Source organism: Anas platyrhynchos, chromosome 23 (genome assembly GCF_047663525.1).
Source record: "Anas platyrhynchos isolate ZD024472 breed Pekin duck chromosome 23, IASCAAS_PekinDuck_T2T, whole genome shotgun sequence".
Lineage (NCBI taxonomy): Eukaryota > Metazoa > Chordata > Aves > Anseriformes > Anatidae > Anas > Anas platyrhynchos.
This window is the reverse complement of record NC_092609.1, coordinates 2005952-2032729: the sequence shown is the minus strand read 5'-3', so window position 1 is coordinate 2032729 and position 26778 is coordinate 2005952. Positions and strand designations below refer to the sequence as shown.

The 26778-nt window shown below is 61.3% G+C and overlaps 3 protein-coding genes across 9 annotated transcripts; all 3 read right to left on the bottom strand.

The window, feature by feature from the left end:
- Positions 1-1723: 1723 nt before the first annotated feature.
- SLC39A14 (solute carrier family 39 member 14) lies at positions 1724-13022 on the bottom strand. Of its 3 annotated transcripts, none has more exons than XM_072027104.1 (10): positions 12955-13022; positions 9549-9611; positions 8947-9224; positions 8668-8854; positions 6567-6736; positions 5974-6096; positions 5463-5648; positions 4991-5198; positions 4341-4525; positions 1724-4112 (listed from the first exon to the last, which is right to left on the bottom strand). In XM_072027104.1, the coding sequence occupies exons 3-10, from the start codon at positions 9208-9210 to the stop codon at positions 3966-3968; spliced, it is 1470 nt and encodes a 489-aa protein (XP_071883205.1). In that variant the 5' UTR covers positions 9211-9224; positions 9549-9611; positions 12955-13022; the 3' UTR covers positions 1724-3965. The 3 variants fall into 3 exon arrangements, with proteins under 3 accessions (XP_071883205.1, XP_038022886.1, XP_027299476.2); XM_038166958.2 differs by lacking the exons at positions 6567-6736; positions 12955-13022 and adding exons at positions 7919-8088; positions 11725-11799; XM_027443675.3 differs by lacking the exon at positions 12955-13022 and adding an exon at positions 11725-11799.
- A 463-nt stretch (positions 13023-13485) lies between these two features.
- Positions 13486-21415, bottom strand: PIWIL2 (piwi like RNA-mediated gene silencing 2). Of its 2 annotated transcripts, none has more exons than XM_038166956.2 (21): positions 21013-21415; positions 20814-20919; positions 20558-20695; positions 20347-20457; positions 19961-20165; positions 19693-19817; positions 19535-19615; positions 19004-19117; positions 18681-18869; positions 18480-18564; positions 18312-18398; positions 18078-18218; positions 17867-17980; positions 17354-17542; positions 17148-17249; positions 16934-17053; positions 16506-16588; positions 16216-16321; positions 15010-15263; positions 14795-14902; positions 13486-14335 (listed from the first exon to the last, which is right to left on the bottom strand). In XM_038166956.2, exons 1-21 carry the CDS (start codon positions 21275-21277, stop codon positions 14179-14181), a joined length of 2880 nt encoding a protein of 959 aa, XP_038022884.2. In that variant the 5' UTR covers positions 21278-21415; the 3' UTR covers positions 13486-14178. The 2 variants fall into 2 exon arrangements, with proteins under 2 accessions (XP_038022884.2, XP_071883204.1); XM_072027103.1 differs by having other exon boundaries at positions 19961-20078; positions 21013-21410.
- A 513-nt stretch (positions 21416-21928) lies between these two features.
- POLR3D (RNA polymerase III subunit D) lies at positions 21929-26314 on the bottom strand. Of its 4 annotated transcripts, XM_072027106.1 has the most exons (10): positions 26206-26314; positions 24991-25194; positions 23981-24101; positions 23699-23850; positions 23472-23599; positions 23214-23379; positions 22848-23101; positions 22536-22688; positions 22217-22339; positions 21929-22176 (listed from the first exon to the last, which is right to left on the bottom strand). In XM_072027106.1, exons 1-9 carry the CDS (start codon positions 26297-26299, stop codon positions 22217-22219), a joined length of 1395 nt encoding a protein of 464 aa, XP_071883207.1. In that variant the 5' UTR covers positions 26300-26314; the 3' UTR covers positions 21929-22176. The 4 variants fall into 4 exon arrangements, with proteins under 4 accessions (XP_071883207.1, XP_071883206.1, XP_071883208.1 ...); XM_072027105.1 differs by having other exon boundaries at positions 21929-22339; XM_072027107.1 differs by having other exon boundaries at positions 21929-22339; positions 23981-24024; positions 26206-26298.
- Between the last annotated feature and the right edge of the window lie 464 nt (positions 26315-26778).

Here is a 26778-nt window from a genome sequence, read left to right as displayed (position 1 = left end):
AGGGGAAGGGGGTGGAAGGCTGGGAGAATAAAATGGAGATGGAAATAAAATGGAAACAAAGTGGAAATAAAAAATGAACTGGGTGTTGGTTCCTTTTTTTGAGGGGAAGGGGGTGGAAATCTGTGTGAAAATGGAATAAGAATGAACCGGGTGCTGCTTCCTGGGTTGGAGGGGAAAGGGGTGGAAGGCTGTGTGAAAATAAAATGGAAATAAAAATGAGCCTTTAAAAATAAAATGAGTCGGGTGCTGCTTCCTGGCTTTGAGGGGAAAGGGGTAAAAATCTCTGTTAAAAAATAAACTGGAAAGGGGTAATGATCTCTATAAATATGAAATAAAAATAAATGAAAGGGATAAAAATATATGTAAAAATAAATTAAAATAAACTGGGTGCTCCTTCCTGTCTTTGAGAGGAAGGGGTTAAAATCTCTATTAAAAAAAATGGGAATGGTGAAAAATCTCTGTAAAAATAAAATGAAAATAAACTGAAAGGGGGCAAAAAACCTCTATAAAAATGCAAATAATTCAGAAGGGGGTAAAAATCTCTATAAAATATAAACTAGAAGGGGGTAAAAATCTCTATAAAAATACAAATATTTTATGGAAAGGGGTAAAAATCTCTACAAAATACAAACCAGAAGGGGGTAAAAATAAAATAAAATAAAAATAAACCTCCACCACGCCCTCCCGGCGGCACAGCTTGGGAAATGGGGCGCGGGGAGAAGTCGGCGCAGCCCAGCAGCTCGCGGCGGCCCCGGCAGATGGGTGCCTAAATAAAATTGCTGGCGCTCGGAATAAATAGCACAAAACGCTCGGGGACGAGGGTGACCCCGGGCAGCACCGCTTTTGCTTCACCCCTTGGCTTCGGTCGGGCCCCGAGGTGGCACGGGAGCATCAAAAGGAGGATTTTGAGGCGAAAAAATTAAATGTGGGGTATTCCTGCAGCAGATGGGAGAGGGAAACCTAAGGCTCGTGTCGGGCCGCTGCCTGACAGCCCTGCTAACAGCGCTCAATCATCGGCGGGGGATAAATAGCAAGGCAGGGTTTACGCGGCGACCTTTCTTTGCTGGGGGAGCGTTTTTATTTTTAAAGACGAGCGCAGAATTTCAGGGCTTGTTTGCCGGAGCCAGGCCGGGCTTTCTAAAAATTGTGCCTGCCGCTCAGAGCTGGCAGCTCGAGGCCAGCGGTAGAAAAAAAAAAAAGGCCTGGGAAGCGGAGGAGAAAAGCAAAGTATGGTTTTTAATTTCCTCCAGGCGGGGGAAGCAAGGACACGAAGGCTGCGGCTCTGAGTCAGGCTCCCTCGTGCGAGCCGGAGAGGAACACCACATCCCGCAAACCTCCAAAGCCTTCAGCCTCCCTCCTGCAAAATGCTGGAGTTTGAGGGGATAAAAAATAGAGCAAGGAGGGTTTTTGGCCCAAAAACAAGCCCAGGAGCCATGCAAGGTGGGAGCGTGGGGACAGCCACGGGTGTCAGTGCCACCTCCTGCCCGGCACGGGGACATCGCCGCTGGAAGGGCCCGATGGCATCGCCCCGTAGCCCGATGGCATCGCCCCGTAGCCCGTGCCCGTGTTGGCTTTAACCCATCCCCTTAAAAAAAAAAACCATGAATTAGCAAAGCTTCCACCCCTTCCCCAGGGAGTCTGGTCCCGAAATAGCTCGTGCTGTGGGGAGGTTTCCAGGGCTGCTCGACGTCGGCCGGGGACACCGCACGGGGCACGCCTGGCGTCCTCCGTCATTACAGAATATATTTTATTTATGGCATTTTACAAATAAGTTTACAATCCACGTGACATAAGTTACGCTCGTTGTTTCGACAAGTATTTCTGACGACACCTGAGTTATTAAAAAATACTGAGATGGAACGTGAGCTTCTAAACGGACACGGAAAGGGAAAGACGGATTAAAAAAAAAAACAACAAAAAAAACATATAAAAGCTCGATTTCGGTCACTTTCCCTCCTCAATCTCCCATCCCTGACTTGGTGCCAACCTGCCTGAAGCCGGAGCCCTCTCCCACCTTTGGTGAGAGGTCTCCTGCCCTATAAACCCCACAGCAACCCTTTTTGAGGACCCTTTTTGTGGGTTTTCCCCCCAGCTCTCTGCATTGCACATTTCTTGTGGAATTTCAAGGGACAGCCAAAGGATGTTCCCCCCTCGCCCCCAGCCCAAAAGCTTTCCCATCCAGGCACATTGCCAAAAACCTCCTGCCAAAAAGAACTCGGCCCTGGCAGTGCTCGCGCTGCCCTGTGCCCCATGGAAAGCCGCCAGCCCCACACACACGGCCTTCCCCAAATGGGACACCGTCCCCAAAATCCAATTCTTCCACATCGCCTGTCAGATGAGGCCGCAGCTCTCTCAGCACCAAAAGGCAGAAGCCTTCCCTTCCCATATCAATATCGGAGCTCGATTTCTGAACCGCAGCCCAGAATTCATCCTGGGAAGCTGCCACACGGGACAAATCCTGGTGATCCCGGCGTCTCACAGCACCCACACCACCTCCAGGATGGCACCCCATCATCACCACCCATGTGGCACCCCACATTTTATCTGCCACCTGGGGTGGAAGGGAAGGCGAGGATGTGTGCCCCAAAGAGCCACCAGCACCACTTTGGCCCCCCCTGTCCGATGCCAAACCCACGAGGGTAAGGCGCCCACATCGGCTCCCCGGTGGCCACGAACTCAAGGCTGCCGGGTGCGGGATGAGTTTTGGGGGAAGCAGAGGGGAAAAAGGGGTGCGGGGAACCTCAAGGGACACAGGCGGGGTGGGCAACGTTATCAATATGATAATAAATCAATTCACCTAGTGAATCTGGGGAAAGCCAGCCCAGAAGCCGAGCTGGGAAGTGCCTGCGACACCCTTCTCTGGCTACTCCCAAAGGCTGGAAACACACAACCTAAAGAGGTTCACAGTCTCTTTTTTCTTATTTTTCTTTTTTTTTTTTTTAAAAAAAAAACAAACAACACCCCCCCCCCTCCCCACCCTGAACCTCTGCACCTCGGCAGCAGCAGCGTTTAAAAACGGGTGTCCGTGTCCGGGGGTCTGCGTGAGCTTGGTCACAGTGCAAGGATTTCTTCTTCCCTGGCTGGGCAGCTTGTGGCCGGGCTAAGGGCTCTGCCGTCCCTGCTCTTGTGCCCTTCTTGCCAGCGCTGCTGCCCTCAAAATGGATTTTTGTTTTTCCTTACAGCAGCAGGGAGCCTCAAAGAGGCGACGGCGTCCTGCCAGCCTTCCCCCGACGCAGCCCGTGCCCTGTGAGCCCGACGCACACGGGGTGAGCTTTGGTGTCCTCTTAAAACCTCTCCATCCTCCTCATCCATCACACGAGGAGCAGGAATGGCCCCGAAGATGTGCTTCTGAAGAGGGCGAGGATGCTGCTCAAACCGTGAGCTCCAGCAGCTCCCCGAGAAGCAGCCAGCTTCGTCGTGGTCTCTTTGTGCTCCCCAAAAAGCAGAAGCTCCCCGGGCGTTCCCCTTCCACGCACGGTGGGGTTTGTGGCCCCCACGCATCCATCCCTTGTAGGTGAGCAGGAGGGGGCTGGCGTCCAGCGCTAGCCCCGTCCCCGCATCCCCATCACACCCCCTTGCCAAAAAGGCTCGGGAGAGCATTTTGTCCCATCCCGCCTCTCCAAAAACAAGGAGGGGAGCAGCACAGCTGGAGGAGCTCCTGTCCCCAAATCCGTCCTTCCCAGGAGATGTGAGGAGAGGAGGGAAGGAGATCCTCTGGTCAAGTTCGGTCCTACGGCGAGGGGGGGACGTGGCCCCACTCCGCCTCGAGTCGAAATAAGATGAAGTTTGTGGAATAGCTTTGGAAGCAATGCCTCTGCTGTAGTGCTTCGTGCCCGCACTGGTAGTCGGATGCTTGCAGCAGGAAAAGAAAAAAAAAAAAAAAACCTTCCCACCCCCCCAAAAAAAAATAAAAAATAAAAAAAAAAAAGGGGGAAAACTGGCACAGGGCTCCGGATGGGCTGGTCCTACCCGATCTGGATCTGGCCGGAGTACATGGTGAGCAGCACCATGATGGTGAAGCCCGTCAGCAGCCCCGCGTTCTGGATGGCGAAGGCGATCAGGGTGCTGCCGTTCTGCTCGTCCTCCCGGCTCACCTCGTTCATTTCGGGGAACTGGGGGGGCAAAGAGCGAGGGTCGGGGTGACGGCATCATCCCACCGGTGCTCCCCACCCGTCCCGGGGTCCTCAGCACCCCCAGCCCAGGAGGAGAAGCGGAGCTGAGCTGAACACCCTAGGGTCCTAGGCGCTCAAACACCCCCCCATGCCTTTTTTGAGGCCAAATTAAAGCTCCCACATCAAAAAAAAAAAAAAAACCCTCTCGGGGTCCCGACCCGCACGCACCATGTCAGCCAGCGCGATGTAGAGGAACATCCCCCCGGCCAGAGCGAAGATCCAGTTGGCAGAGAAGTGGCTGCCGGCCACGATGCCGAAAGCCAAGCCCACGTAGCAGCAGCAGGCCGAGATGAAATTGAAGAAGAGAGCCTGGCGGATCGTCATCCCCGCGTTCAGCAGGATGACAAAATCCCCTGCAGGACACAAGGACGGGGAGCGCCGTCACCACGCGGCACGGCACCGAGGAGCTTTTTGCTCCAAAATTCCCCCTGAGCTTCCCCGGAGACCCGGTTTGGCACTCAAGCAAGGATTTGGCACCCCTGCTTGTGTCCCGGAGCTGCTACAACCCAGGGGATGCCGAGGATCCCTCAGCATCCTGCCCTGCTCAGCACCGATGCCGAGCTCTGCCCACGGCGCAAACCCCAGCACCCGAACCCCAAAAACCGCCCCCCCCCAGCCCTCCCCAGCGGTGTTGTTGTTTTTCCTTCAGATGCCTCCCCTCTAAAATTAAAGCTCAGACATCAGATTACCTCGGTATTTTTAGCCCCGCGATTACTCACCGCCTCGAAAAACCAACGGGAAATTTTCCAGACCATGGAAAAAGGGGCAGGAGAGCCCTGATAGCACCCCGGGGGCTTCTCCCCCGAGGCCCCACGTACCCAATTCATGGGGGAACTCCTCGCAGAGGATGGCCACGGAGGTGCTGATCCCTTGGAAGACGGAGACGGTGAAGGAGGCGCCGATGGCCAGCCCGTCGATGAAATTGTGGAGCCCATCGCTCAGGGTGATCATCCACGCCAGCGTGCCGATGTCCGAGTACCTCACCTCCTTCAGCCAGTAGCACGCGCTTTGGGACGCCTGCAGGTCCTGGAACGGGCACCCAAACCACGGGGCTCAGCACCCCGCTCTCCATCCCACACCCCCCTCCCCTCACCGGCTTAAATCCCGCTGGATTTCCACCACTTTTCTCTTTTACAAGCAATTTTTCCACCCGCTCAGCCAGGGGTGGCTGCGGAGACCTCTCCCCAAACCCCCTCTCCCCAAACCCCCTCTCCCCAAACCCCCTCTCCCCATTAAATAATCCTCACGGGTCCCTTCCAGCTCGGGATATCCCCCAAACGAGGCACCCACCTGGACAGACAGGGAGCCCACGACGACTTTTTCATCCCCGGGGGGGCTCTTGCAGTCCAGCTCGCTGCCCATGTGGGGGATCATATGGTCCAGGTCCCCGTTCTGCAGCTTCTCCGTCACCCCCTCCTCCTGGTCCTTTTTGGAGGGCAGCGCCTCGGGGCTGTAGTGGCTGTGCCCGTGGTGGTGCTGCGGGGTGGGGGGACATCCACAGGGGTCAGCCTCCCCGGCTGGCCCCGCTCTTTCCCACCCAAAATGCGTAAATTGTGCCGATTTAACTAATTTTGCTGAAATGTGAGTTAGGGGAGAACCCAAATTGCTGGGATTTGAGAGAGTGCTGCCAAAAAAATCGCACGAGCATCCCATTTCTCCGTTTAATTAAGTTGGTTTTGGCAAGGAAAGGTTTTATTTTGCGTGCCCAGCGGAGAGCTGGGTGATTTGGGGGGGATTTGGGGTTTTCAGCCCCATGCTCAGGGTGGGGACGTCGCTCCGAGCAGCCCCAGCCTGGCCTCACCTGGTCCTTTTGTTTCAGGAGCATCTTCAGGATCTTCTCGGTGAAGAAGAAGAGGTAGAAGCCTCCGAACACCACGGCGGATTTGGAGACGTAGTAATCTTCTTGGGGGTTGAAGCCAAAAGCCTGTGGGTAAGAGGCGAGTGAGGGGGCGGCAGCATCCCCCCCTCTGCCTCTGCCTCACCTCCGGGACCATCCTGACACTTTCTGACCTCTCCCTACCTGGCTTCGGGGGCTCCAAAATCAGCATTCTGCAACTCTGCGCCCCCCTTAACCCTCCAGCCAAGCCGGATGCACCCCAAGATCTCGGATCTGGGGCAGGGCTGCTAAAAGCAGGCTCAAAAAGCCTCGAGGCAGAGCCGAGGGAGCGATTCCCTTCCAAAAGAGGGCTCACGGCTACGAAATCCCAGCTCTGGCCCCCATCCCCAGGGGCTTCCAGCCTCCGTACCTCGCTCTCCACGCTCTCGGTCCCCTCCGACTCCGCCGGCTCCCCCTCCAGCGAGCGCCCAGAGAGAGGAAAAAGCCCCAAAAAAAAAAAAAAAAAAAGAGAAAGAAAAAGAGAGAGAAGAGGAGAGACCCGACGGTCCTCACCGTACCTCGGGAATGAGCTGGAAGAGGGCGTTGGAGTAGAGAGTTCCAATCGCCAGAGCTATGAAGTAGAGGAGCAGCCGCTTGTAAAAGGTCTTCTTCATGAAGGGCACCACGCTGGCTCCCACCAGCGAGCAGAGGGAGATGACGGTGACGCAGAGGAAACCGTAACCCCAGACTGCGGCGGCCGTGCCAAAAAAATACCCCCACCCCGGGGGGAAATGGGGCGAAGGGGAAGGAAGGAGATCAACGTGGGGAAGGGGCGGAGGGGAGAAAGGGATCCCCGCCGAAAGGAGAAGAGAAAAGAAGGGGGGGGAGAGAAGAGGACATTCATTAGTGATTGCTCGTTCATCCGGAATTGGTCCAAGAGCGGGGAACCCGGCGCTGAGTGGCTCTGGAAACGATTTGTTGGCTTTTTGGGAAGGGTCCGGAGCGAAACCCCTCGGTGGAACCCCAAATTGAATTTCTACCCCCCTCCCGGAGCAAACAGCTCGCCCTTTTTCGGGCCAGAAACCTGTCCCCAATCCTTGAACCCCCCAATGGGACAGAGGGGGGTCACTCCAGTGCCACAGAGCCCCGGGGTCCCCGAGCATCTCGCGCGCTCCAGCCTCGGCACCGCGGCACTCGGCACCACAGGGAGCCCGGCTCCTGGCCCAGCAGTGCTCATTTTTGAGGCTCAGCAAACAAAAGCGGCGGTTCTGGAGTCGAAAAGGAGCCTCGAAAAGCAGCTCCTCGTCTGGCAGGCAGGCGGCCAGCACGGGCGAAGCAAACCCAAAAACAAACCCGCCGCAGAGCAAAGGGCGCTCTGCTCGGGGAGCAGCTCAAGCGCAGAGCTCCGGGGGTGGATCTCCAGGAGTTTTGGGTGGGCTCTGCTCTGGAAACGTGGAGCACGAGGATTTTGGAGGCGCCCAGCGTGAGAGCCGCCTGCCTGTTTCAACCCCGGGACCGTGCAATTACGCCACAATTAACCCGCAATGTGTCTGTCGGGCCCGTCGGAGCACCAGGAAACCTCGCGGAAGCATAAATCCTCCTGGGAACGTTGCTCTCGTAAACCGTTGGGGAAAAACAAAAAAAAAAAAGGGAACAAAAGGAGGTAATTAGGTTTTTTTTTGAAACGCCCTCGGGTTGAGGGTGAAGGTGGCGTTTCTCCGGGCTGTTCCGTGCGCTCTCACGCCCCGATGTGCGCGCTTGGAGAGTTTCCTGGTGCTCGGAGGGGCGAGGAAAATCCTGCAGAGCCCCACAGAGGGACAGAGGCAAGCCCTCAGCCTCGGGGGACGGAGGGATCGATCGGATTCGGCAGGGTGGAGGCAGAGAGAGCCGCCCTCGGAGAGAGGAGGGAGGCAGGGACTTGCTACCGCACCTCTGGGATGAGCTGGAAGAGCGCGTTAGAGAGCAGCGTGCCGATGGAGAGGGCGATGAAAAACGTGAGGACCCGGCGGAAAAACGCCTTCTGGGTGCACGGGACGATGAAGAGTCCGAGCAGGGAGGCCACGTTAATCATTGACACACTGAGAAAACCAAAGCCCCAAACTGCGGAACGAGAAGAAACCAGGGCCAGACATTACCGAGGCTCTCGGCGAGGGGTAGACGGGGAGGGTCCGGAGCCCCCTCCCCGAGCCGGGCGGGTGGGAAGGGCTCGCGCCGGCCTCAGGGCACCCGAGCAGCTCTCCCTTTTGCTCCGGATGCTTCCACTGCGACACAAACCCTGGGTTTTGGTGTGGGGTGGGGGTAAAAAAAGCCACCACCAACCTGCCCTGCCTCCGAGCTGCTTGGAAAAGGTTTTCCTGGCATTGTGGGGGGGGGAAAAAATGAGTGTGGGGCAGCACCAGGAGGTGGCTGGAGGCCAGCTTTGGAGCAGCAGGTCCCAAAATTGCCAAGCAGCCCCCGGGGGGCTCGTGGTGATGCCCCCTTCCTCGAGCTATCCTGGGGAACTGCGTTACAAGCACGGCTCCGACGCGCACCGCGTGCCACCGGGGACATCTCCGAGCCGCAGAGCTCGCAGCTCGAGCGTGCAACAGGAACAAAACCACGTGGAGACACCCAGCTGTGGTCGACAGCCCCTAAAAAAGGGAAGCTCGGGCACCTCGTGTCCTGGGGGTCCTTGCTCACCTTCGGCCGAGCTGGGCCTGCTCTCCTCCGTCTGCTCGTTCTCCTCGTTCTCCAGGTTCTCCGCGGCGCACGCCCCCGACTCCAGCTGCTGCAGGACGGCGGGGCAGAACTCCCGCAGCTCGCTGCGCCCCACGGCCGAGCCCTCGCTCAGGTTGTGGATGGCGAAAAGCTCCGAGGAGCTGAAGCACTGGCGAGGAAGGAGGCGCAGAGGTTGCCTCGAGCCCCCTCGGGGGTGGCCACCTCGGAGAGGGGGGGGGTCCCCGAAGTTTTTTTTCTTACCCTGGAGAGGTTGGCGCGCTGCTGGGGGGGGTGGGAGGCGTTGGCGTGCCCCACTCCCACGTCCAGGCGGTTGAGGAGGGCTTTGAGCTGCTTCAGGCTCAGGGTTTCGCCCTCGCCGTAGCGCCGCAGGAGGTCCTGAAGGAAGGAGGCGGCCGAAAGCGCCGGGGGGGCCGCGGCATCGCCGCCAGCGAGCGCCCGAGGGGGTGGGAGGAGGCAGAGCAGAGCCAGCAGGCAGCAGCCCCGTAGGGTTGAGGGGCAGCTCATGGTGCCGGGGGGCACTGGAAGGGAAGGAGGGGGCTGGCGTTAGCTTTAGCGACCCCAAAAGTGTTGGGAACCCCGAAAATGGGGTTCTCCTGCTGGCTGGGTTCCCCCAAAAAGAGGGGCGCGCACACAGCCTCCTGCCCCGCGGCTCCAGCAGGAGGTGGCAGCAGAGGCCAGCAGATTTCTGCCCAAAACCAGGGCTGGGGGGGGGAAAATTCTGCCCAAAAAGCACCCAAAAAGCTCCGAGGAGGGACCTGGTGCTGGCTGTTTGCTGCTGTTTCTTCCCACCCCTCCGAGCCCACCTCCCCAGCACCCTGTGCCCCCCCCCCCTCCCGGCTCACCGTGTGCCGAGGGCTGGGACACGGCTCCCGGGGGCTCCCCAGCTCCGCAGCACTTTGGGGGCCCTACAGGGAGAGAAGAAAAAGGGTCAGAAAGGACCTGGTCCTACACAGAGTGCGCTCAGCACGCAGCAAATCCCCAAATCCCCCGGTGCCAAACGCCCTCCGCCAGCTCCTCCCGGATCCCACAGCCCCAGGCTGGGCGAGGAAAGCGGCGGCCAACCCAAAAAGGGTCTGGGAGGTGCGGGGTCAGGGGTGGCGAACCTATTAAGGTTATACTTTAACCCTGTTAATTACGCCGAACCCTGCTCCTTCCGAGCCCAAACTGCGGGAGCCCTTTCGGGTATCTGCGGGGACTCAGCCCCGTGCCCTCGCTGCTCCCTTTCATCCGCGCCGAGGATCAATAAAAGGAGCCCGGGGTTCGCCCTCTGGGTGCATGGGGCCAGGCACGGCCCCATTCTTGGAAAAAAACCCTTCTGGAAGCTGGACGGCGGGTTTAGGATTCATGAAAGCGCCCCAAAATTAAAAAATAAAACAGCTCTGCCCTCCCCGTGCCAAGCCTGGGATTCAGCATCCGCCACCCCCGTGCGCCCACCGGGGTCCCGGACCCCTTTTGGGGTTTTTTGCAAGCAGCAGCAGGGCGATAAACACCACTGGGCTGTAGGGTGAGGTTGTGTAGGGTTTTCCCTCCCCACAACTTAAAACTTTGACCCCATTCTGGCAGAGGACAGGGGAAAGGAACCCACCCCAGGGGGGGGGTTCTGCACCCAGCGCCCCCAGCCACGCTGCCGGGGGCTCGGTGTCCTCCAAAAAAACCCAGGCCCGAGGCGTTGCTGCAGCCTGGCCCCACAATTGTTTCCGAAAATAGTAGGATCGGGACGGGGCTGCCAGGCACGGGGCTGCCACGGGGCCGAGGACGAGCTCGGGGGGAGCCTCGGAGCCACGCGGGGTCCCCGTCCCCACCGGGGGCTGGTGCCCCCGCCCCGGCACCCACATTCCTGGGGGTTTTATGGGGTTTTATGGATTTTTGGGGCTTTGTTCTCCCCTACAAGCTCTGCCCGGGAGCTTTTGGTCTCCTCCTGCCAAGGCTTAGCCTGGATGCCTTCGCTTAACCCCTTCTCCACCCCAAAACAGGGGGGGGGGCGAATTCCCCAGCCTGGCGGTGCCCCCGTGGAGATACCCCAAAAAAAACCCAAACTCTAAACCCTCAACAAGAACCAAACGCCCTCGTTCTTGACCCAAACCCTGCTTTGGGGTGGGTGCTTCCCCCCCCCAAAACGTATGGGGCCACCCGGTGCCACCCCCAGGTCTCAAAGCTTGGCTCCCATCCCCGCTGGCACCGCCACGTCCCCCCCTGGGGCAGCCAAATTTGGGGGGGGGGCGCACGCTCCCCCCAAATCCCACCCCCCCTTAGGGGGTCTCTGCCATCTCCCCAAACCCTCCCGACCCCAAATTTTCCCCCAGCTGCCCTACAAAAGGCAGGGGGGGGGTGGCAAACTGGGACCCCCCCCAGCATCACCGCCAGCTCATGGGGACCCCCCCCCGGTGCCCCCACCTCTGGTGACCTTCATGGGTGTCCTCGGGGGTGCGGGGTTTGGGGTTTTTTGCTCGGGGTCCCGGCCCCCCACCCATGGGGACAGCCTCTGGGGGGCTGGCACGGAGCCCCCCCAAGCCCCACGGGTGGATAACGGGGTGGGGGGCGATGAGGGGGGGGGCAAATCCTCTCTCCCCTCTCATTTCCCCTAAATTCCCGCCCCAAATTCATCGACCCCAATTGCAAACCCCCCCCCTCCAAGGCCTCGCTTCCCGGCACCCTGCGCGGGGATGACCCCAAAACCCCTAAAAACCCACCAAAGACCCCCCCAAAAAAAACAAAACCCACAAAATCCCACGGAGGGGGGGGTAAATCCCCAAAATCCCACATTTGGGCATCGCGAAACCGGGCAGCGGCTTTTTTCTGGGGGGGGCGCACGGCGGTGCGCATCCTGATGGGGTGCTGGTCCCGGTACCCCCATCCTAATCCCATCCCAAACCCATCCCAAACCCATCCCAAATCCATCCCAATCCCATTTTAACCCCATCCCCATCCCAATCCCAATTCCCATCCCGATTTCCCCCGTCCCCCCCCAGTTCCCCCCCCAATCCCAATCCCACCCCATCCCCGTGCCCCCATCCCTACCTCTCCTCCTCCTCCTCCTCCTCCTCTTCCTCCCCCCCCCTCCGCACAGCGCAAGCTCCACCGACGTCACCCCAATCCCCGCCCCTTGTCCCGCCCCCTGCCCCCCCCCCCCCGGTCCCAATTTCCCCCCCCCGATCCCATTTCCCCCCCCCACAACACGTGGCACCGGTGGGGGTGGGCGCGGAGCATCCCCCGGCCCCATAACCCTGGGGGGCGCGGACCCCCCCTGCTGACCCCCCCACATGTGATGGGGACCCCCCCCAAAAAAAAGGGGCTGGGTACCCCCATTGACCCCCCCCCAAAAAAAAGGGGGCAGGGCGCACCCCCCCTCAGCATCCCTTGGGGATATGGGGGACCCCATTGAGCACCCCCAAAAGGGGTTGGGCACCCCCAGACCCCCCCCAAAAAAAAAATAAGGGGCAGGGTACCCCGTTGACCCCCCCCAGAAGGGACAAAGCACCCCTAAACCACCCCAAAATGGGCTGGGCACCCCCAGGCCCCCCAAAAACGGGTAGGGCGCCCCCCAGAACCCCCCTCCCAAGCAGCCCCTAGGGCATTGGGTACCCCACTGACCCCCCCCCAAAAGGGGCAGGACACCCCCAGACCCCAATAAACATCCCCTGGGGGTACAGGGCACCCCAATGACCCCCCCCCAGAATGGGCAAGGGCCCCCCCCCGACCCTTTTAAGCAGCCCCTAGGGCATAGAGTACCCCACTGACCCCCCCAAAAAGTATCAGGGCACCCCCCCGACCCCAAAAAATATGCCCTGGGGACATGGGACACCCCAATGACACCCCCCAAAAGGGAGGGGACACCCCCAAACCCCAATAAACATCCCCTGGGGATATGGGGCACCCCAACGACCCCCCCAAAAAAAGGGCAGGACACCCCCAAATCCCAATAACCCCCCCAAAAAAAAGGGCAGGACACCCCCCAGACCCTAAAAAACATCCCCTGGGGGCATGGGGCACCCCATTGACCCCCCCCAAAAAAGGGGCAGCGGCCCCTCGCCCCCCCCTTTCCCCCCCCCCCCAGCCAGGACAAGGGAGCCTTTCAGCTCCCAGCACTAATTAACGCCGCTTCATTAAAGCCAGCGGGTTATAATTTAAGGCCGGGAGGCTCCGGGGGGATGGGGGGCAGCCCCCCTATTACAGCTGGGGGACAAAGGGGGGGGTCCCACACACCCATTCACCCCCCCCAAAAAAATAAAATAAAACCCCGCCACGCACCAGCTGCCGCCTGCCCGGGCTGCCAAAGTCCGGGAATGAGGATAAATCATTAACGAAGCGGAAAAAAAAACACGGGGCAGGACCGGGGGGGGGGCACCTACCCCGAGCCCCCACCCCAAAAAAAAAAAAAGGTTGGTTCCCCCAGGCACCGCCAGCACTCGCCCAGAGCCTAAATATTTGCTCAAAGGGTTTTGGGAAGGGATGGAGCGCAAACAAGCGGCCCCAGGGGGTGCTGGCACGGTCCCCAAAGTGTCCCCAAATCGGTGGGTTTGTCCCCAAATCGGTGGGTTTGTCCCCAAAATCCCCTGGCCAGGAGGAGGGCGGGGATCCCCCTTTGGAGAGGTGACGGCGCTGCGCCCCTCCGTGCCCCCCCCCAGATCCCGACACCGAGGTGCTGCCAGGAACAGCTTTATTGAAGGGAAACCTGCAATTACAGCCAAAAAAAGGAAAAATAAATAGCTTTTTTTTTTTTTCTTTCTTTTTTTTTTTTCCTTTTTTCTCTTTTCCAAACTCTGAACGAAGGCTGGGGGAGGGGGGGCTGGTGCCTGCTCTCATCCTGCCCCTGTTTGCTCAAGGGGGGGGCGGTCAGGCAGGCTCAGGGTGAAATTCGGAGGGTTTTTTGGGGGGGGTCCCAACAAATTCAGGCTCAAAGGGCTCCTGCCACGGGAAGGGAGGGGCTGGAAGAGCTGAAATGCTCAAATTTGGGGTTTTGGGGATATTTTTGGGGGCTCTCCTAGCAGCCCAGTGGCTGAAATTTTGGGTACAGACTAAAATAATTACGATAAACAAAATAAATAAATTAATTAATTAAATAGGGGGGACATTAAGCAGCTGAACTGGAACGGGATTTGTTAAAGAGGAGCAAAAAGAAGGAAAAAAATAAAGAAATTGGGAAAAATATTAAAAAGCAGCAGCTGCTTCAGGGGGCACAGGCAGGAGCCGACGGAAATAAATGGAGGTTGGGGGTTGGTGCCCAGCACCAAACTGGGCATGGGGTGGTTTGTCCCAGTGCTCCCCAGTAAGGCTGAAAGCAGAGCGGAGTCTGGAGCCTCTCCGTGGCCCAAAACCCCCCTTTTTCACCCCAAAACAAGAAGCTCCCCCAAAACGAGCGCCGTGAGCGCAACGACGGAAAGGAACGGACAAAATCAGCAGCGCGGGGAAAAAAAAACACAAAACCACCCCAAAACCAAACCCTGAAGCCCCTTTTGGGGTCGGAGGGGGGGCTCAGAGGAAGAAGAGCCTGTCGCAGAGCTGGGGGGCCGGCTCGTGGTGCAGCACCTGCCCCGCCAGGAACGCCAGCTTGTGCGCGTACTTGCAGGGCGCCGGCACGCGGATGGTGCCCGGCCAGTTCCAGTAGAGGTGACACAGCTTGAAGGTCAGCCTGGGGAGGGCAAGGAGGATGCGTCGGTGCTTGTTTATTTTTTTTTTTTTCCCTTTTTTTCCCCTTTTTTCCCCCAAAAGCAGCCCTGCACCAAGAGGCAAGGAGGGGTGCCGCCAAGCCGTGCCGGGTGGCCGCTCCGCGCCGTTTCGCCCGAGCGCACGGGTGCGAGGTCGGGCTCTGCCAGCTCCTGATTGCGTTAATTACACGCCTGCTGCTTGGGCACTTCTGAACCCACGGCAGCTCCCTCCCAACGCCACCCCAGGCAGGTTTTTACCCCCATTTATAACCCATTTCTTGCCCAGAGGTGAAACAAAACGGCTCCAATCCTCCTCCTCACCCCCTCGCTGCTCATCGCACCAAATGGCATAAAGAGCAGCCCCAGCCAGGCCCTCGCTGCCTTCCCACAGGATTTTTTCCCCAAAATCTCCTTGGTTTTGGCTGCGGGAAGCCCGTCCTTACCTCTGCAGGTGCTCGGGGCTGAGGTTGGCCGTGTTGAGCACGCAGACGTAGCGCGTGGGGACGCTGCAGCCCTGGCGGGCGCGGTGAGCCAGCAGGTAGAAATCCTGCCTGCAAGGGGAGAAAAATAAAAAAAATAAAAATAAAAAAATAAAAAAAAAGGTCTGTGAGAGGCAGAACCACCCCAAAACGCCCAGCACGGCCCTCCCAGTACTCACCACTCCGTACTGGTGATGGTGTGGTCGATGACCGTCCCCGCCGGGGGGCACGCCAGCCTCTCCGAGGTGTCGGTGTAGAAGTTGGTGCTGATTTGCTTCTGCACCACCACCACCACCATGCTGGGCTGGTAATTCTCAAAGGTGTCGAAGCATTTCTGCAGCTGGGGGATCTCGTATTTCACCACCGTGTCCAGCTGCCCGTCCGAGACGCCGTCCCGGTACACCACGATCTTCTTGGGCAGGCAGTGGTTCATCTGAGGGGGGGGTGCAGGGGTCACCGCATCGCCCCCAGAACCAGGTGGAGCAGGGGCAGGCGTAAATCCAGCCAAAAATTGGGTGCTTGACGCCCAACCGGCCCCCAGGAGGACGAATTTCTGCCACCCTGCCAGTTCCACCCATCGCCCTCGACCTGGGTGAGGAGCACCAGCAGCATTCGGCCTTGGCAACCCCATTTCTGAGGAGATTTCCCCCATTTCTTTCCCCATTTCCTAGCAGTCTTCCCCCATTCCTTTCCTCATTTCCACGCAGACTTTCCCCATTTCTTTCCCCCATTTCCTACTAGATTTCCCCCATTCCCAAGCAGACTTCCCTCATTCCCAAACAGATTTCCCCATTTCCTAGCAGATTTCCCCCATTCCTTTCCCCATTTCCAGATTTCCCCCACTTCCAAGCAGACTTCCCCATTTCCAGGCAGATTTCCCCCATTTCCAAGCAGATTTCCCCATTCTTTCCCCATTTCCAAGCAGATTTCCCCCATTTCCTAGCAGATTTTGGACAGGTTTGCGGGGCAGAAAGACGCACCGCCTGCACCAGCACTGCCCACGCGCAGCAACCTCAACTTTGGGGTTTTTCTCCAGCACTTACAGAGGGACATTAAACACCAAGAGCAGGCAGAGCCCGGCTACCAAACCCCCCCTGCCCACCACGCAGCCCCGGGAGCTGCTCTGATTCCCCCGTTTGCCCCCCCCTGGGGACCAGGACGGGGCTCGGTGGCTCAGCACCAAAGCACCAACGTGGCACTCGCCCCGGTGCAAAGCGATCCCGTGGGCAGGTCCGCGCGGCCCCGAGATAAGGCGAGCCTCCTGCAGAGGTCACCTCCAGTCCAAAGGCTGCCCCGAGGCTGTTTGCTCGCTCACATGAATTCCAGTTGGACAATTTGGGGCGTTTTGGCACCGAAATCCTCGAGGGTTTTTGGGGAGCCCTCACCTCGTGGAAGCACTGCAGGGCATCGGCCAGGCAGAGCCGCAGGCTGTCGGCGATCTCCTGCTGGGGCATCTGGAAAACCACCCTCGAGTACCACTTGGTCAGGACCCTGCGGGCAGCGAGCCAAAATTTGGGGCGGTTGTGCCACCACCCAGCCCGGCACGGGGGCACGGAGCCTTTTTTCCCCAGCCTGATCCAGTGCCGAGGGATTTGGCACCGCCGGTGCCACGCTATTTATTTTTTCCCCCCCTCCAGGGAAGGAAAAGAGGTGATGGGGTGAGGGCACCACGTACTGGTTGACGCTGGCGACGAAGCCGATGACGGAGCGCGTCCCCCTGCCGTGGCTGACGTCCATCCCGATGACCATCAGCTGCTTCTGGGGGGGGAAAATATTAAAAAAAAAAGTCAGGTACAAGCACTGCGCCTCGCTTTTGGTGTCTGCCTGAGCTCCAACCCCAAGCTGAATGCACAAAACGCGCCAGGCCAGCTCCGTGGATGGTTTATCCGCGTTCCCCGAGGGAATCCCATCCCCTCGCCCTACACAAAGGCATCGGGGAGGGCCTGAATGCCCCTTTCACTCCAGGGAACAAGGGAGCTGCTGTGCACGCACGTGCCAGGCAGGCGAAACACAGCCCAGGCGCACGGCCCCGCTGCCTGCACGCCTCTTGCACGCTCCCCACGCACACCCAGGGTCCCCCCCCGGCACCGCCGTGCGCCTCACCAGGGGGACGTCGATCCCCCAGAGCTCGCCCCCCAGCTTGCAGTTGATCTGCAGCAAAACTTTCTGGACGATGCTCCTCAGCTTGCTGGATTGGCCCGTCAGGGACTGCACGTTGATGACCTGCAAAAAGAGGAGGAAAGGGGGGGAAAAAAAAAGAAAAAAAGAGGTTGGAGGAGCCACCCCGGGGGCTGGGGCTGCTTCGTCCTGCACCCACCTGCGAGGGCACCGGGGTCTGCACGCAGCACAGCTTCTTGATGGCGCTGTACAAATCCTCCTTGCTCTTGCTGGTGATGCAGAGCAGCAGCTGCACCTTGTCCTGCAGCGGGGCACAGCGCAGGGAGCGCCCTGAGCACCACCCCCCAGGGACCCCCCCTTCTTCCAGGGGCTCCCCAACCCTTGGAGGATCCCCCCCGGTCCCACCTCGCTGCCCAAAAGGCCTCGGATGGTCCTGACGTAGGTCTCGATGCGGTCGTCCTTCAGCTCCACCAGGGCTGGGGCGTTGACATGCATGCCGATGGGGCCGCAGACGCTTTTCATGGCAGCCACCAGCTCCTTCATCAGGTCCTGCAGGCGCCGCGGGTAGACGAGCAGCCAGTAGTTCATGGCAACCTACAGGAGAGGCAGGGATCCCAAAACGTGGCCCTGGCCTCTCCCGCGGGGAATTTGGGGATGGGGAGAGCATCCCCTGGGCACTCCTGCAGCTGAGAAGGAGGAGGAGGAGGAGGGAGAGCAGCTGCTCCATCCAACCTCCTCCAAAAAAAAAAATAAAAAAAGAGGCCAGGAGGCAAAGCCAAGGAAAACAAGCCGAGGTTTTCAGCTGGAACGCGGTGCCGTGTCCAGACAAGCAGGGAGCAGCGGGGTGCCAGCACCACGAGGACCCAGCCCAGCTCCCAAAACAAAAGCCGGGCTGTTCCGCGGGGCGCGTGCGCTCACCGTGGAGATGGAGGCCTCCCGAGACACCTCCTTGCTCCAGCTCAGGTCCTCGGCGGGGAAGAAGGAGCTGTGCCTCAGGTTGATCCTCTCCGTGGGCAGGACGCGTCCCTGGGTCTGGGGGGGAGCAGAAAACAACGGGGGCAGCTCCGGGGGGTGCTCCGGAGGGTGCCCAGCACCGTGCCGCTCGCCCTGGCCGCGGGGAAGCCCTTACCCTGTGGATGTCCTGGGCCAGGACCAGACCCCAGCGCATGAGCTCGTGCGAGGCCTCCTGGCTCTCCTGGATGCGGCGCAGGAGGCTGCAGAGGCACTCGTAGTGCTGCTGGGGGCTCTGCAGCATCTCACGCATCACGTCCTGCGGGCACGGGGTGGTAAAGCTGGGGGTCACGGCGCTGCGCCCACCACCCCGTGTGAGATCGGGGTCCGATTCCCGTTCCCCGAGGCTGACCTTCAGCATCCGGGTGTCCTTCTTGATCTCCGTGACGCCGGTCAGGAAGGTGAGCTCTGGAACCAGCAGGATCATCTCCACCTGGGGCTGTGGGAGAGTGCCAGGCTGTGCCACGGGGCAGGGACACGTTCCCAGCTCCCTGCCCAAATCCCCGTGTGCCCTGCTCACCTTCCTCCCCGGCATCCTCTTCTCCTTGGGTCTGTGAACGAGCAGCGGCTGGTCCAGCTCCCTCACCGTGATCCCGTACGTTTTGCTAAAGGAAAAAACACCAAAAATAATAAAAATAATAAAAAAAAGTTTCCTTGCTGCTCACCAAACCCAGGAAAACCACCTCGCCACCCCAAGGCGGCGCATCCCGAGGCTCCCCACCTGTAGTAGTCCACGAAGGTGATCTCCTCGCCGCTGGCCAGCGTGAAGCTGTCCCGGGGGGTCCTGTCCCAGTCGATGTCGTCGATGCGGTAGGTGCGGTTGTTGTAGCGGGTGAGGACCATGCTGCCCACCAGCTGCTTGGTGCACTCGTCCTTGAAGCCAGCGGCGTTCTGCTTGTAGATGGCGTGCCTGCGGCGGGGAGGAGAAGGAGCCCCGGTGCCGTGCGCTCAGAAACGAGCCACGGGGAGCCAGCCGGGGGCTCGTGGCTCCTGGGAATGTGTTTTTTTTCCCTCCCCCTCTGTTTTTTATTTTTTTTTTCTTACATGGAAGCCAGGACGGAGTCGCTGCGGATCACCTTGTGCACCGTGTCCACCTGGAGGAAGAGCCCGCCGTCCCTCCGGCGGATGCTGACCGAGTAGCCCGGCCAAACCTGCAGCCTGCGCCCAGGGGAAGCAGCACAGCAGCGCCCGGGTTACACCCCGAGCAGAGCCAGAGGCCGTGCTGCTGGCCAGAGACTGCTCAAACACACACACACACAAATAATTTCCCAGCTGGCTGCCAGCTCTCAGCTAATAACCCCTGAAAGCGGCGCTCTGAGGTCACGCTCGCCAGAGCTGGCCAAGAGCAGGGTCAGAGCTGCCCTGAAAAAGCTCCCGGCTTCCCAGCCACGTGCTGCCGCAGCAGAGCTGTCTGCAGGGCTGTATGGACGGGTGTGAGACCCCAAAAAAAAAATTCCCACAGCCCCGACCCAAGGATGCTCCTCAGCACCGTGTCCAGGGTGGTGTTTCTCTCTAGGGACAGGGACGTCCCCAAATCAGCATGAAATCCCCCAAAAAAATGTGTCCAGCACCCACCTGTAATGCTGTAACATGCTGGCCTGGGAAGGATCAAAGAAGTTTCTCCCCACCAGCTTCATGTCCAAGATCCTCATCACCCTAAAAAGGGGGAAATGAGGCAATTTTGGGCCACGGGGGCTGGCTGGGGCTCGAGGAGCGCGGCCGCCTGGCCTCACCTGCGGAACACCACGTTGTAGAAGGGGATGCAGAGGTCGGAGCTGGGCTCCAGGACCTTGGTGAGCTGGATGGTGACGCTGACCTCCTCCCCGTCCACCCTCCTCTGAGCCTTCAGGCTGACCGGCTGCGGGGCGAGAGGACGCTTAGAGGGGGGGCAGGAGGGATGCTCGGCGACCCAATACAAGGGTTGGAGGTTGGGGACATCCCCGAGCCTAAAATTTGGGGGAAAACAGCCTCCTGGGGTGTGTAACAGCTCCAGAATGATACCTGAGGTAGCAGGATGGGCAGGAAGAGGATGGAGCCATCGAAGGCGGTCACGTCTCCGGTCACCGAGCGCTGCTCCTTCAGCATGCCAAAACGCGCGCTCCTGCACTCCACCTCGGGGCTGCGGACACGGGGAGGCAGCACTGCACCACCCAGCCTCTGCTCGCCTTCCCCGGCCTCTTTCCTCACCCTCTGCCCCCTGCCAGGGCTTTGGGAACCCGGCGAGGGGAAAAAAACCAGAGCCAACCCTCAGCGGCGCTCCCTGCCCGTGCGCCGTGGCCGCGCCGGCCGCTCCATCTAGCGGTGGGGATAGCCGGGTGTCCCTGGGGGGGGGGCCTGCTAATTAACCGTGGTGTTTAATTAATTATCCCCACGTTGAGTGCTGCTACCTGAAGGTAACGTGGTACTGGTAGACGGCCTCGTTCTGGCAGTGGATCCGCACTGAGTTCAGCCCCACGGGCACCGCCGTGCCCCTCGCCGCCGGCTTCGCTCCGGGTGTCCTAGGAGAGAGGAGGGCGCAGAGGCAGGAGGGGGAGAGAGGTCCTGGGGGGGGGGAGAGGGGAGGTTGCCCCCCGGGGGGGCTCCACGCCAGTCACTTACTGTCTGCTGGTGGCTGGGGGGGGCTCCGGAGAGGACAAGGGGCCGGGTGGGCCCAGGCTGGGCTTGGCGAGGAGCAGCGGGGTGGCTCTGCCAGGGGGGGCGGCGGGTGGCGCGTCCCCTCTGCCTCGGTAAAGGATCCTGTGCCGCCCCCCAAAAAATGTGGGGAGAGGCTGAGGGGCGCTGCCACAGCCCCCCCGTTTGATGTACACCCCCCACGCTGAATTTAGAGGCCGAGCACCCAGGCCTCCCGACTCACCGGCTACGCGTGGGCAGCACCAGCTCCCCATCACCAGCACCCACCGCCGGACTGGGCCGTACTGGGGAATCCTCCGCAGCCTTCACCGCGCTGGCAGCACCACGGCCTGCGGGGAAGGAGCGAGGCTGGGAGGGGGGGAAGCTCAGGGAGGCCGGGCAGGCCTCCACCACCCCCAAACCATTACGGCACGGTGACCTACCAAGGGGTGAACCCCCCGGTTCCAGCGAGGGGCTGGGCTCTGTGCCGAAACCCAGGCTCCAAAAAAGCGAGGAGAGAGACACCGGAGGCACCGCGGAGGCTGAGGGTACCGGAGGCTCTCCGGGGAGGCTCGAGGGGCTCCGGGGTCTCCCGGGACTTCGGGGGCTGCCGAGCCCCGGCTGTCCCCGAGCCCAGGACGGGCTGAGGGCCGGGGTCCCCCTCATGCGGCCGGGGGGGCGGCTGAAAGGCGGCGGCGGGGGCTCCATGGCGAGGCCGCCCCCGGCCGAGGCGAGGCCGCCCCACACGAGGATCAGCCCTCGCGGCGCGCCGGCGCGCCCTGCGCTCGCTTCTCATTGGCCGCGCACCCGCCGAGCCGCCACGCGATTGGTCCGCGGTCGGCGCGCCGGCGCGGAAAGGCCACGCGGAGAGCTCCGGGAAAGGGGCGGGGGTTCCGGGTCGGGGGGTAATTGTGAGGGGGAGGTACGGGGGCAGTTATAGGGGGCTGGGGGTAAGTAAAGGGGGCTGGGGGTAATTGGAAGGGCGAGTAAAGGGGGCAGGGGGCAAGTACAGGGGGCAACTGCAAGAGGCTGGGGGCAATTGGAGGGGCAAGAACAGGGGGCAAGTACAGGGAGCTGGGGGCAATTGGATGGGCAATTACGTGGGGCAGGGGGCAAGTACAGGGGTTATTTGGAAAGGGCATGGGGTAATTGCGTGGGGGCAACTGAGGGGGGCAAGTACAAGAGGCCGGGGGCAACTCCAGGGGGTAATTGCTAGGGGCTGGGGGCAGTTACAAGGGGCAATTCTAGGGGGCAGTTGGACAGGGGGCAATTCCATGGAGCAACTATAAAGGGCAGGGGCAGTTGCACAGGGTGAGCTGGGGGCTGAGGTTGGGGGGGACCACACCAAGGACCCCCCCACAGGAGGAAAGCCATTTTTATTGCATTTCTCCCCCAAAACAAGCATCCCGCCGCCCCCAGGGCGCACACAGAGCCCGGGGAGGAGGGACCCCAAATCCCCCACCCCCCAAACCCTCTTTTTGTGGGGGCGCAGAGCTGCACCCCCCATCCCCGCCGCTGCTCCCTTGCAGGGCGCACAGCACCGAGGTCGGATCCGGCTGCCGAAGACCCCTCTCCACAGCCCTCCGGGGGGGCACTGCAGGCAGGGGGGGGGCACCTTTGGCTCATCGCCCCCCCCCTGCCATGGGGCTACCGGTGGCGGTGCTCCAGCAGGGCCTCGAAGTCCGGGGAGCAAACCAGCTTGTGCTTGATGTGGCCCAGGACGATCATCTCGCCCGTGCGGCTGTCCCCGATGCCGACCGACACCAGCTCCTTGCCGGGAGGGAGAAGCACCCATGGGTGGCTCAGCGGGGCGGCCAAAACCCTTCTTCAGGATTAGGGTGGAAAAAGGGGCCGGGAGAGGGCTCCTTTGCCCCGTTGTAGGGTGTGGGAATGCTCCAGCGGGGTCACTGAGGTGCCCCCTTGGGGCGCAGCCCTACAAATCCCATCCCTGGCGCCCCCCCAGTACCTGCAGGAAGGAGCAGGGGGTCCCCATGGTCACGTCCAAGGTCACCTTGCCCAGCACCAGCTGCACCTTCCCCGACTTGCGGACCAGCAGCTTCCCCACCTGCCCCTCGGGGAGGTCGGCCAGGGTGCACGTGTTCTCCGCCTGCCTCGCCTCCTGCCACCGAGAAACACCATCACCATGCTGCCACCCCCAAAACTCCCCCCAAAAACCACAAAACCACCCCAAAAACCCCAAAACCACCCCCCAAAAAAACACAAAATCACCGCAAAACCCGCAAAACCACCCCAAAAACCCCAAAACCACCCCTATCACCTGGCTCTTCTCCTGCTTCACCACCACCACCTGCCCTTCCTCGGTCTGCAGCTCCGTCTTGATGGGTTTGGTGTCCTGGGTGGGCGGCTGGCCGGGCAGCGTGTCGGGCAGCTGTAGGAACAGCAGCTCGTCCTCGGCCGCCAGGCTCAGCCTCTGCAGCAGCTCGGCCACCGGGATGTCCCGCGGGAAACCGGGGGGGCCCCGTGCGGGTTTGGTGGCACCCGGGGGGTCCTCGTCGCACGGCTCTTCCTTCACTGCCATGGGGTGAGAGGAGCAGGGTGGGCGCAGGCAGAGGGGCAGTGTCCCCGTCTCGGCACGCCTGCGCCCATGGGACCCCCCCGGTGCGCCCACGGGACCCCCAAGCACCTTTGAGGGGGGGATCCGGCTCTGTCTTTTCCTCCTTGGGCAGCCAGGGCTGCGCGTCCTCCTGCTCCTCCGCTGCATCCTCCTTGAAGAGCCAGCCCGAGTGGGCGAGGGGCAGCTGCACCGGCTTGTTGCGGATGTCGTTCTTCAGCCCCGGGTCGTCCAGGAACTGTGGGGTGGAGAGAGGGGACGGGGACGGAGCTCAGAGCCAGCCCCAGCACCCTGGGGATGTCCCGTCCCCCTAAAAAACCCCCCGCTCACGTCGTCCTTCTGCAGCCTGCGCAGGATCTGCTTCGTCTCCTCGTCCGTCTCCCTCTTCTCCTTCTTGATGTTGATGATGTGCGAGGGGCCGAAGTCCGACACGTCCAGCGCCTTGTCCCAGGAGCCCGCTGGGGAGCAGGGAACCCCTTTGGGCTCACCCCACGCCGCCTGGGACCCCCCCCCAAAAAAAAAAAACCCTCCCTGGGGGAAACCTCATCTCCCCCTACCTTTTTTCTTCATCATTTCGGCCGGGCCCTGCTCGAAGATGGAGTGGGACTGGATGACCTCGGGCCGGCCCCGGCCCCGGCCATGCCCATCGCGCTGCCGGTCCCGCTCCCGCTCCTTCTTCTCCTTCTTGACGGTGACATCTTCTCTGGGCCTGGGCACGGGGGGGGGCGGACAGATTTACCCTACAGCCCCCCCCTCGGCACCGTGGCTCCCTCTCCGGGCACGTTCGGCACGCCAAACGGGGCCGGGGAAGGCAGGGAAATGCTTACGATGCCACTTACTCTTCCTTGATCTTCCTGCTGATTATGTTGGGGGTGAAGGTTTTCTGCGGGCGAGAGCGGACAAGTCGCGGCACGAGGCAGGAGCCGAGAGAAAGCCACAGAAACCGTGCGGGTGGCGGGGCTGCAGGGCGAGCCCGGGGCTCTCGGCGCGTCCCCAAAAGGTTCCCAAATCGCCCTGCGTCCCCAGGGGTGTCCTGTCCGTGTCACGTCCCCAAAAAGTCCCCAAAACGCTGTGTGCCCCCAAGGGGTGCCCTGTCTCCAAAAGGTTCCTAAAGTGCTGTGCGCCCCCGGGGGTGTCCTGTCCCCAAAAGGTCCCCAAAAGGTTCCCCAAAAGGTCCCCAAACTCCTGTGCACCCCCAGGGGTGCCCCATCTTTGTCACATCCCCCAAAAGATTCCCAAAAAGGTCCCCAAACCTCCATGAGCCCCCAGGGTGCCCCATCCCCAAAAGGTCCCCAAAAAATTGCCATGCCCCCCAGGGGTGTCCTGTCCCCAAAAGGTCCCCAAACCACTGCACACCCCTGGGGGAGCCTCGTCCCCAAAAGGTCCCCAAACGGTCCCCAAACTCCTGTGCACCCCCGGGGGTTCCCCATCCTTTCCACATCCTCAAAACATCCCCAAAAGCTCCCCAAACCTCTGCACCCCACCCCTAAAAGCTCCCCAAACCGCTGTGCGCCCCCGAGTGCGCGCCATCCCCAAAAAGTCCCCTAACTTCTGAGCTCCCCCGGGGGTGCCCTGTCCCTAAAAAGCCCCCAAAACCACCGTGGACCCCCGGGAATGCCCCGTCCCCATGTCCCCATCCCCGTGTCCCCGTGCCCGGGAGCAGGACGCCGGGGCGGGACCGGTCGGGTTGCATTGCCAACCCCGACCAGCTCCACCAGAGCCACCCACGTTTTGGGGTGCCCACACCCCTAAAATGCCCACGCCGCTGCCCCCGGGGGGGCGTGTGCGCGCGTCCCCCTCCCCCTAAAATAAAATAAAAAAGAGAGGTTTTGGGAAACCTGGCACTTGCCTTTTTTACGCCTCCCAAGGTGAGGTCCCGGGAGCGGATGGAGGGCAGGCGGCCGGGGCTGAGGGGGGGGGCCGGGCGCCTCCCCAGCAGCCCCCGTGCCCCCGGGAGCCCCGGCCGCAGGCTGCCCGCGGCGCCCGCGTCCCCCGAGCTGCCCTCCGCCATCCTGAGAGAGGGGACGGATGGGGTGAGCGCACGGAGACCCTGCTGGGGACCCCATAAATGAGCCCCCGATAGGGACACCCTGCACCCCAAAGTGCTCAGCCCCCCCCATGCACCCCCAGCACCCCATAAATGCACCCCAAACAGGGTCACCCGGCACCCCCAGCCCAGGGCGCTCAGCCCCCCATGCACCCCAAACACCCCATGCACCCCCAAACAGGGGTCCCCTGCACCCCATAAATGCACCCCCAAACAGGGACCCCCTGCACCCCCCAGTCCAGGGTGCTCAGCCCCCCATGTACCCCCAATAGGGACCCCCTGCACCCCATAAATGCGCCCCCAATAGGGACACCCAGCACCCCAAGGTGTTCAGCCCCCCCCATGCACCCCCAGCACCCCATAAATGCACCCCAAACAGGGACACCCAGCACCCCAAGGTGCTCAGCCCCCCATGCACCCCAAAACAGGGACCCCCTGCACCCCATAAACGCGCCCCCAAACAGGGACCCCCTGCACCCCATAAATGCACCCCCAATAGGGACCCCCTGCACCCCCACCCCAGGGTGCTCAGCCCCCCCATACACCCCCAATCAGTGACCCCCTGCACCCCCACCCCAGGTGCACCCCAAAACCCCCCCAAAAAGTTCCTCCGGCACCCCAAGGTGCCCATCCCCCTCCTGCCCCCCCCACCCCAAGGTGCCCCCCCCCCCAAACCACTGCCCCCCACCCCAGGGTGCTCAGCCCCATACCCTAAGCCCCCACCCCCTCACCCCAAACCAGGGCCCCCCCATACACCCCCACACTCCCCCCCTGCCCCCCCACCCCAAAAATCCCCCCCAAACCCCAAAAATCCCCCCCAACCCCCCCACCCACCCCAGGGTGCCCCGAGACCCCCCCAAAACGCACCCATTCCCCTCCCCCAGCCCCCCCCACACCCCAAAAAGCCCCATCCTGCCCCCAAATCGGGTGCTGAGCCCCAAAAGGCCCCATCCAGCCCCCCCCACCCCCCCCCGTACCCCAAAATCCGCCCCCCCCCCCCTCCACGCCGGCCCTTACCCAGCCCGGGCACCACCGGCGCTGCCCCCCCCTTCCCTACTGCGCCTGCGCGTCGCGCCGCCTGGCGTCCCCAGCAGGAAGCCGCCGCCGCCATCTTTGTTACGGTCACAACCGGCGGCTATGGGAGCCGCCATCTTTGTGCCTGGCGCTGCCCGGCTGCGCGCTGAAGGCGGCGGCGCCATCTTGGGGGCGGGCAGTGCCCGGCCTTTGGGCTCATAGGGGGCAGTGATGGGGAAAAAGGGGGGGGGGGGGAATTTGGGGAGGGGGTCGCTGCCCCCCCCCCTCGTTTTACGCTCGCTTCCCAGTGCCTCCCAGTATCCCCCAGTAGCACCAGGGAGCCTGGGGTGCCCCCCCACCCCGGGGTCCCCACACATGGGGGGTGCTGGGGGGCTATGGGGGGGGGGCTGCAGACCCCCCCCTAAAATTCCTCACCCCCCCCCAAAAAAAAAAAAGCCAATCCCACACACAAATCACCCCTCACCCCCCTTTCGGACACCACCGGGGGACCACATATATCTTGGGGTGGGCGCAGCCCCCCAAAAAAACCCCACCCCCAGGGGTGCCCCCAGCCCT

Bases quoted from the DNA above. Each gene is read 5' to 3' on its own strand.
- SLC39A14 (XM_072027104.1), bottom strand. From the start codon at position 9,210: ATGAGCTGCCCCTCAACCCTACGGGGCTGCTGCCTGCTGGCTCTGCTC. The intron at 8,855-8,946 runs GTAAGAAAAAAA...CTTCCTCGCCAG, and splicing joins AGCGCGCCAACCTCTCCAGG to TGCTTCAGCTCCTCGGAGCT. The intron at 4,113-4,340 runs GTGCGTGCGGGT...TTGCCCCCCCAG, and splicing joins ACATCGCGCTGGCTGACATG to TTCCCCGAAATGAACGAGGT.
- PIWIL2 (XM_038166956.2), bottom strand. From the start codon at position 21,277: ATGGAGCCCCCGCCGCCGCCTTTCAGCCGCCCCCCCGGCCGCATGAGG. The intron at 18,870-19,003 runs GTAAGAAAAAAA...TCCCCGCCGCAG, and splicing joins GACTCCGTCCTGGCTTCCAT to GCACGCCATCTACAAGCAGA. The intron at 18,219-18,311 runs GTCAGCCTCGGG...CCGTGCCCGCAG, and splicing joins AGGACACCCGGATGCTGAAG to GACGTGATGCGTGAGATGCT.
- POLR3D (XM_072027105.1), bottom strand. From the start codon at position 26,299: ATGGCGGCGGCGGCTTCCTGCTGGGGACGCCAGGCGGCGCGACGCGCA. The intron at 23,380-23,471 runs GTGAGCGGGGGG...TCCACCCCACAG, and splicing joins GCAGGCTGCAGAAGGACGAC to TTCCTGGACGACCCGGGGCT. The intron at 22,689-22,847 runs GTGATAGGGGTG...TCTCGGTGGCAG, and splicing joins TGAAGCAGGAGAAGAGCCAG to GAGGCGAGGCAGGCGGAGAA.